We start from the raw sequence: 9,514 nt of genomic DNA on the forward strand, positions 1-9,514 counted from the left end.
CCCCACAGCTGGATCTCATGGGGCATTTCCCCAACTAAAGCTCCTTTCTCTGTGATAACTCCAGCTGTGTCAAGTTGACACAAAGCTAGCCAGTACACCTAATGTGCTGCAAGAAGGCAGCAATCCACTGACACTGGGTCCCCCAGTCACAGAGCCACATCCTCTGCTGATTTCCTCCACGTTCTCTTCCCTACCCTTCAAGATTGAAGCACACAGCAGAGTTTGCACACACTGCTTAAAGCAGTCAGTCACGTGAAGTCTCCAACACATGTCAGAAATAAACCCAACTTACTTTGTGCCAAATACAAAATGAAAATGGGCCCATAAGAGTGCTACTGTGTCTGGACAGCTATGAAGAATTAAAACATCTTAGAAAGCAGGTAATACTAAGCCTGTGGGGTTTGAGGTTAACATACCTGAAATTCATTTCTAAATCAACAATATTCTAGTTTGGTGGCCCTGAATAGTTTCTTTTAAAAACATTAACTGCATGTATTCATGTTTATTTTATGTGTGTAAGCATTTTGCCTGTGTGTATGTCTGTGTACCATGTCCCTGGTGCCAATGGAGGCCAGAAGAAGATATTAGGTCCCCTGGAACTGGAGTTACAAATTGTTATAAGCTATCATGAGGTGCTGGGTATTAAACCTGGGTCCTCTGGAAGAGCATCTAGTGCTCTTAACCACTGAGCCATCTCTCCAGCCCCTTGAAAGACTTCACTCAATCCTCATAAGCAAGATTTTGAGGGAGATATTAATACTGTACATTGTAAATGAGGAAAGGAAGGCTCAGAAAAGTTAAACAGCTAGAGCATGATCTTACACCCAGTAAGTTGCAGGATAAGAATTCAAGCATAGACCTGTGTGCTACTTTGAATGAAAATAGGCCCCATATGCCCATAGGGAGCAGCACTATTAGGAGGTGTGGCTTTGTTGGGGTAGATGTGCCCTTATTGGAGGAAGTGTGTTACTAAGGGTGGGCTTTGAGGTTTCAGAAGCTCAAGCAAGACCTAGTGGCTCACTGTCTCTTCCTGTTGTCTGCCAATGTGAATGTAGAACTCTCAGCTCCTTCTCCAGTACCATGTCTGCCTGCATGTGGTCATGCTTCCCGCCAGTGTGAAAATGGACTAAACCTCTGAAACTGTAAGCCAATCCCAATTAAATGGTTTTCTTTACAAGAGTTTCATCATGGTGTCTCTTCGTGGCAATAGAAATCCTTACTATGACAGCAGTTAGTTCCAAGGACTGGGATACTGCTGTGATCATCCTGACCACACTTTTATTTGGAAGAATGAATTGGGACTTTGGATTAGAAAAGTATCTGAATGCTTTAAGTTGGGGCTCAATGGGCCACACTAGCAGAAGCATGGAAGACAGTGGTACTGGGTATGATTTGAACTGGGGAGCCTGCCTTAGAGGCTTCAGAAGAGAAGAATATTTGCATGTTGCTTAGAAATCATTCTTTTGATATTTAGGTGAAGACCGTGGCTGCTTTTTGCCCTTGTCCAAAGCGTCTGCCTGAGGCTGAGTTGAAGAGTTATGGATTGACTGCTTTGGCAGAGGACATTTCCAAACAACCGAGCATTGCCTGTGTTGCATGGCTATTGAAGGCCAGTTTTATGCAGAACTATACTGAAAAGGATCAAGCTGGGCAAGGAAAAATACAAAGTGTACACAGTTAGAGGAAAGGGGGGAGGCACTAGAAAGGGTAAACAGATTAAAGAAAAGCCTCATTCTAAGTGGGATAAAGGGAGTGGTGACCTCAGAGCAAAACTCCACTCAGCTAAGCTTCCAATTTGTAAAAATGAATTAAAGACAAATGAAAAGGAATTAAGGAAAGGCTTAGAGCCAGGTGTGGTGGTGCATACCTTTGATGCCAGAACTCAGCAGTCAGAGGTGAGTGGGTCTGAGTTCAAGCCTAGCCTGGTCTATTGAGCAAGTGCCAAGACTGCCACACTTAGGCAGTGAAGGAAACCATCAAAACCAGAAAGCTGGTGAAGATGTAGTTGAAAGAAGGGTTCATATTCCATCTCCAGCAAGCAGCAGAACTTGGCAGCTTCAGCCACATGGTTCTGGCTTTAGAGTCAAGGATACAAAAAAGGGGCTATGGAATCTCCCTCCAAGACTGAGGAAATCCACTGAGGCCAGGCATGTGTGAAGGTGTCCCTGCATGGAGGCCATCAGAGGCCATTGTGTGAAGCTGTGAAGGTGAAGTCTGGATTGTCTTAGAGATCCAGAGATGTTGGAGATGCCACAGTCATGAGATACCTGCTGAGAAAAGCTGCTAACAGAGTGGAGCCAGCACAAGATTTTTTAAAAAGGGGGGGGGGTGTTGCTGTCAACAAAGCTGAAGGAATTGGAGGTCTGAAGAGAGCTTTGACATCAGATATGGAGATGCAGAGTGTGGAGTCTGCACAGCTGTTTTTCAGTCTTGCTTTGGTCCAGTGTTTCCTCATTATGCTCCCTTCCCTACATTTTGAAACAGGGATGTATATTCTGTGCCATTATATATTGGAAGTATATGGTCTGCTTTTTGGATTTTATAGGAGATTACAGTTAAGAGATTGCATGAATCTCAGGAGAGACTTTACACTTTGGACTTTTAAACAGTGCTGATAGTGTGATAGAATATGGGGACTTTTGAAGTTGGACTATGATATGGCTACAAGCCAATGTGTGGCCAGGGAGTAAAATGTGGTGGTTTGAATGAAAATGGCTGACTGACATAGGCCCCTGGAGAGCAGCACTATTTGGAGGTGTGCCCTTGTTGGAGTAGGTGTGGCTTTTTTGATGTAAGTGTGTCACTGGGGGCAAGCTTTGAGGTTTCAGATGCTCAAGTCAGGCTCAGTGTCATTCTTTTCTTCCTGCTGCTTCTCGAGCCAGAACCATGTCTGCCTGGATGCTGTCATGTTTCCCACCATGATGATAATGGACTGAACCTCTGAACTGTAAGCCAGCCCCAATTAAATGTTGTCCTCTTATAAGAGTTGGCATGGTCATAGTGTCTGTTCACAGCAATAGAACCCCTAAGACAACCTGCCTGTGTGACTTAGCTGACCATGCTACACATATTGCCATGGTATTACTTCAGTAAGTTTTGAGCCTGGGGTCCAGATTCCACTGCTGGAAGAACAGTGGTCCCCAGATCCACTCAAAGCTTCAAGGGCACCACTTCCTGTGATTTTAGGCAAAGTTCTGGAAGTAGAAGACCTCTGTAGAGAGAAAAGGTTGCGGGGGTTGGCATGCTAACACTTAGAGTAAACTGTCAAAAGAAAGAACCAACGACAACAACAAAAATGAGTAAACTGTCCACTATCAAAATAATGATGGTATCCTTGGGTGTGATAAATAAAAGCACACAGCAGTCAACACTATGTGTTCATCATGTCACTTAGTTAAATGCCTACTTATATATTGTATTATTTGAGATTTAAGGTAGCCCTGTGAGAGAGAATTAGTTGATAATCAGGATCAAATTCCTCCCTCCTTTGAGAAGGGATCAGGATAGAAGAACAGTGTCTAATCAGAATGAAGTCAGATTCATCGTTACCTTCAGTGATCTGCTTCTGTGGGGCTCTGGAGAAGTGTGTAGCTCGACTGCTGTTTTTTCAGGCTCAGGACCCAAACAGAAGATACTGTCATGGGATATGGACTTGGCTCCCATGCCACTCTTGGGCCTATGTGGAAAGAAAAAGTCTTGTAAAAGCAGTGCAAGGGATTAAGAATTGAAGGGCAAGGTATTTTCATAACATAGATACCATAGAGAGCTCAGGAGGATGCAGAGATGCAGGTGGACTGACACTGAAAGCCATCTCTGAGGTGGAGAGAATTAAAAAAGTATGGACCCATTCAACATAAACACATCTCTCTCTCTCACACACACACATACATAAACATGCACATACATGTGCATACATACATACATAGTTTATATTCAGAAAAATGTCTGGGAGGTATTTGTCAGTGGTGAGCCCCTCTGAGGAAGGGTTCAAAAGAAATGAGAGGGATTTTCATTTTCTGCCTTGTGCCTTAGATTAATTTTAATGTTTAAAAATTATTTGTGTATGCCTTTGTTGTGGTTCATAGTCATCATGAAAGCAACAAGGGGTATATGGGAGGACTTGGAGAGAGGAAAGAAAACAGGGAAATGATGTAACTATATCATAATCTCCAAAAATAAAATAAATATTAAATTGTTTATGTTGTACATACAAATACTGAGATGGTTTAGTCATCATACAATTTGCCCATATAACATAGAACTCCATAGTGACAATCTTGAGAAATGGAAGGGTTATTTTTTTTCTGGCTTAATATCTGTTTCTTTTTTTTATTTTTTATTTTTTTATTTTTTTATTATTATTTTCTTTATTTACATTTGGAAGGGTTATTAAAAAATCTTTCACACTCAAATTTCCCTTGAGTGTTTTTATTTTGATTTGTTTTGAAATTCAAGGATTTGCCCAGAAACTTACTGTCTTTCCTTTTTTACATGTATTCATTATTTAGTGTCTATCTGTCTGTCTGTCTGTCTGCCTGTGTACATGCTTGCCCACATATATGGGTCAGAGAAAACAACTTCAGGGAGTTAGTTCTCTCCTTTCACCATGTAGGTCCCTATACTGAAACTCAGCTTGTAAGCTTAGCAGCAAGCAGCTTTACTTATTGAGGTATCTAACAGACTCCAAGATATAGGGCTTTTTGTTGTTGTTGTTGTTTTCCTTTGTTTACAAGACCTTAAAGATTCACCTATCATGTACATCTATCCTACCGAAAGCATTCTTATGCACCATTCATGTGTCCCCCTCCCCAGATCAATTAGAAAGGCTTTCCTATTAGGAATGGGACCAGCTTGATCTGAAGTGTGTATTCAAACAACTTGGAGAAATGTTAGAAACAAAAGAACAGCAAATGGCACAAAAGACGCCCTTGGGGACCTGGTAATACTTTTTTTCAGCCATTTGAAATGCAAGAGTGGATGCATGCCAATGTGAATGGGGAAAGATGAGGGTACTTGTGTAAGAAACAAAGGACTGGATGGAGAGAAGACAGGAAGAGAGGGAGTGCCATCAGCAGGCTAGTGCCTGTGCTGCAGCACACAGGACCCTTGCTTCCTCTATTTTACTGCATCTCAAGTTGCCTCCAAGGGAGCCCCCAGCAGCTTCTCTAGTCACCGTTTCATGATGGTTGCTTTAAGCAAGGTCTCTTTTTATTCATTTTGATTTAAAAAAAAACCTGTTCTTTTAAATTTTACTTATTTACTTTATTTTTGAGAATTTCATACAATATATTCTATATTCTTTCATTTACTTTCTTTTTTTATTAAAATATTATTACATCATTTCCCCTCCCCCATCTTTCCTATCACCCCTCCCATGCCTGCTCCTTCTCAAATTCATGGCCCTTTTCTTTAATTACTATTGTTACATATATAAATACATATATGAATAAGTAGACAAACATAACCTGCTAACACCATTGTGTGTGTGTTTTCAGGGTTGACCATTTGGGATTCAATAACCAAGTAGTATTTTCTCTGGCCCCTCCAACTCCTACTATTCTTTCCCACTTCTCCCTCTCCTCTTCATGTCTCCTTTTTAAAACCACTGTCTTCAATTAGTGTTTCCGATATACACATGGATGTGGGGACATCCACTGGGACACAGTTACCCTACCAAAGGCCACACCTCTTAAGAAAACTGGGACTCTTTAGTAGAGGGTAGAACCTCATGGCCCCCTCCTCCGTGCATGCTGCAATGGTGACTGCAAAGCCCTGTTTTTTTTAAATCGTGACTTGCAACCCTGTATGGGTTTATGTACTGGGAAACATACAATGATTAAAAAGTAATTCAAAATCAATTGCATAACAAATATGGAGCGTTTCTGGCAGTGCTCATCTGTGTTGCATTGTAAGCTTTCACTGCAACCTTGATTCTGAACACACGGCCCATGCACTTTGCACTCTGCATGCCAATGAAATACTTTGGTTTTTTTTTCTACACTGTTTTCTACACTTATGGAAATATAATGGCTCAATTATAAGAAAGACAATGTTTTCTTACTACCAAACCTCAACATGGAAATTTTAAAACAGTATATCTTTGAATTATACTGTTAAAATGTTTGATTTTGTTTGTTTGTTTGTTGTTCCATGAAACTGAGTCTGCAGCCTTGGATAGCCTGGAAATTTCTATGCACACCAAACTGGCCTCAAACTCTTAAAGATCACCTTGCCTCTGTATCTCTAGTGCTGGCATTACAGGCTTGTGCCACCATGCCCAGCTGGCTATAAGTGTTATGACTTGTAGTGGTTTGAATATGCTTGGTCCTTAGGGAATGATACTGTTAAGAGGTGTGACCTTGTAGGAGGAAGTGTGTCACTGTGGGGGCTTTGAAACCCTGCCCAGTGTGGAAAAGCCAGTCTTCTCCTGTTTGCCTTCAGAACAAGATGTAGAACTCTTAGTGTGGTGGTTTCTATATACTCAGCCCAGGGAGTGGCACTATTAGAAGGTGTGGCCCTGTTAGAGTTGGTGTGGCCTTGTTGGAGTAGGTGTGTCACTGTGGGTGTTGACTGTAAGACCCTCACCCTAGCTGCCTGGAAGCCAGACTTCCCCTAGCAGCCTTCAGACGATGCTGAGAATCCTCAGCTCTTCCTGCACTCTTGTCTGCCTGGATGCTGCCATGTCCCCTCCTTGATGATACTGGACTGAACCTCTGAACCTGTAAGCCAGCCCCAATTAAATGTTGTCTTTTATAAGACTTGCCTTGATCGTGGTGTCTGTTCACAGTCATGGAAACCCTAAGACATGACTGATTGTTTAGATGACTAAAAAGCCTGAACTCACTTCCAAACACCCAAGTGATATTGTCTAAGGTTTTTGTCCTAGTATATTGAGCAAGGGACAAAAGCCAGGAGTGATCTTCTGGCTCTAAAGTTATACTTTATAACTTATGCTCCTTGCAAAACTATCTCTCTCTCTGCACCTGCTTTGGGTCTCTCTCAACATAATGTGACAAATACAGCAGAGTTAATGAACCATTTGGAGTGAGAAGTTACAATCTTTGTAAAAATAGCCATTGCCAAGTTGCAAAACCAATACAAGCTAAATCAGACAGCCCTAACATCCCCCAACCCCTCTGGTTTAGACAGGCTGCATATAGTCTTATTTTGAGACAATGTCCTACAATGGCATTGCTTGTAAGGTGTGAAATCAGTCCTTCTGTTGTTGTGAAATAGCCCTTGGCAAGGCTATCTGGAAGTCTACATGGTAGGTGCACTCATTAAAGAATCATACATACTTCAGAGTCATCACGGCATGGGAAATGTTTGGGGGCGCATTGGGAGAGTCTTAGCATGGCTGAGCATCAGAGGGCGACTAGGAGCACTAGTGAACTCTGCGTAGCACCTCTAGATGCTTGTAGGGTTTTTTTTCTTCTTTTTCTGATATCTGGTTTTTTTTTTTACAATTTTTATTAGATATTTTATTCATTTACATTTCAAATGCTATCCCGAAAGCCCTCTATACCCTCCCCCCCCCGCCCTGCTCCCCTACCCCCCTGGCTTTCCCCTGTACTGGGCATATAAAGTTTGCAAGACCAAGGGGCTTCTCTTCCCAATGATGGCCGACTAGGCCATCTTCTGTTACATATGCAGCTAGAGACACGTGTAGTTTAATGTCATAAGAATTAGTCTAAGGAGTGCTCCATAAAGACATCTGGATATCCCAATAAAAGAGAAATCGGATTGGTGTGAGTGAGTGGCTGAGAAACAGCCTTCCTCATATCTCTGTGACCTCCTAGTGTCCTGGAGGGGAATGAAAGATGGATTGAGGTGGCTAGATCATTTCTGTGCCTTTGCAGTGACAAACGATTTTATGCTTAAGCTCTTGTATACTAAAATGCTCCTCCTCCTGAGATTTTATTTTCCAGATCTGCAACCTAGGGGTGAGGCAAGCAAACTAGGCCAAAAGACTAAACACCTGTATGACATGGACCATCCTGATGTTATGAAATGGACCACAAGCTCCTCATGAGCAGTAAGACTGGAGTCTGATCATTCTCCTTGCTTGTGCCTATTCTGGATCCAGTCCCAGCCCCAGCCCCAGCTGCTGACCCCATCTGGGCTTACTTGGACTCCATCGTTTGCTTTTCCAGAACTGGCTGCAGAGAAGACCCACTTTTCCCACTGCTGCTAGAAAATCTGGGCTTTAGCACTGCTGCTTCTGGGACTTCTTCTGGTTCTTTCTTCTTCTTCTTGCCAAAAAAGCTCTTAAAGGCTTTAAACTTAGATTTCTTCTTTCCTGGAAGCGAGAAATGGACATGAGGCCAAGTGTTCTGGAAGAAGTAAAGGGAGAAGAGAGATGGAGCCTTAGTGGCAGGAAGATGCTGGTGACTCCAGGTGCCTTGTAGATTTCACCTCTGGTACCCATCACACTATTCACTTGTTTGTGACACCCTCAGAAACTCAGTAAGCAAGTGTCTGCATTGCAGTGGCAAGTAGCATCCCAGGGCACAGATTGGGGTCATAAGGCAGCCTTAATTCAGGCTAAACTCATAAGATACCCACTTACTTGTCAATTTCAATGACTGAGAAAAGCTCATCTGCATCTTCTTTGGGGGCCTTCATGCTTGTACCTTTTGATTGTTCTATTTTACTGTGTTTTAGTTTATTGGAGGGAAGGTTTGGTATGTCACTATATAGACCAGCTGGTCTTTAAAATCCTGATTCGCCTGCCTCAGACTCCCCATTGCTGATATTACAGGCCTGTGTTATTCACACACACCCACCCATGTATGGCTTTATCTTTATTATTGTAAATGTTTAAATCTAGGAAATTGGGGTGGGGTGGGTTTGTATTCTGTAGCCCAGGGTTCCTGTCTGTGCAGCCAGAGAGGGCTGATATAGCTTGTGCTACCACTGTGCATTTGGCCTTCTTTTTGGATCTTTTAATTTCTTAAATCTAGGAAAGTGTAGGGGTTAAAAATGGAACAAAACAAAACAAACCCCTGTAGCCCAAGCTATGTAAAACCTCTCTATCCTCTAGTCTCCACTCCCTTAGTCCTGTTAGTACATGCCTGTGCCACCACCTAGACCTGACTTGTCTTTTGATGTTTTAATTTTTTTTAAAGATTTATTTATTTATTATATTTAAGTACACTGTAGCTGTCTTCAGACACTCCAGAAGAGGGAATCAGATCTTGTAACGGATGGTTGTGAGCCACCATGTGGTTGCTGGGATTTGAACTCTGGACCTTTGGAAGAGCAGTCGGGTGCTCTTATCCACTGAGCCATCTCACCAGCCCCTGATGTTTTAATTTTGTAAAGTCACAAAATTCTAGGAATTAAAAAACAAAAACAAAAACAAAAAATAGACCTCAAACTTTCAATCCTCCTGCCTCAATACCGTGAGCACTGCTATTGCTCGCCTGTGCCACCTCCCCAACATTGTCTTTTAAACTTCTAATGGCTTAAATCTGTAAAACTGTGAGGGTTTACAAAAATAGGGTCTCGCTAT

At 42.2% G+C, this 9,514-nt stretch overlaps 1 protein-coding gene across 1 annotated transcript in view; it reads right to left on the bottom strand.

The window, feature by feature from the left end:
• Kiaa1210 (KIAA1210 ortholog) overlaps nucleotides 1-8,606 on the bottom strand; it is a 39,200-nt gene extending 30,594 nt beyond the window's left edge. The window contains exons 1-3 of the mRNA XM_029534213.1: nucleotides 8,570-8,606; nucleotides 8,128-8,299; nucleotides 3,550-3,676 (exon numbers count right to left, since the gene is read on the bottom strand). Of these exons, the coding sequence (XP_029390073.1) occupies nucleotides 3,550-3,676; nucleotides 8,128-8,299; nucleotides 8,570-8,606 (336 nt within the window). The remainder of the gene's footprint in view (nucleotides 1-3,549; nucleotides 3,677-8,127; nucleotides 8,300-8,569) is intronic.
• Nucleotides 8,607-9,514: the final 908 nt, after the last annotated feature.

Source organism: Mus pahari, chromosome X (assembly GCF_900095145.1).
Source record: "Mus pahari chromosome X, PAHARI_EIJ_v1.1, whole genome shotgun sequence".
NCBI classification, from domain to species: domain Eukaryota; kingdom Metazoa; phylum Chordata; class Mammalia; order Rodentia; family Muridae; genus Mus; species Mus pahari.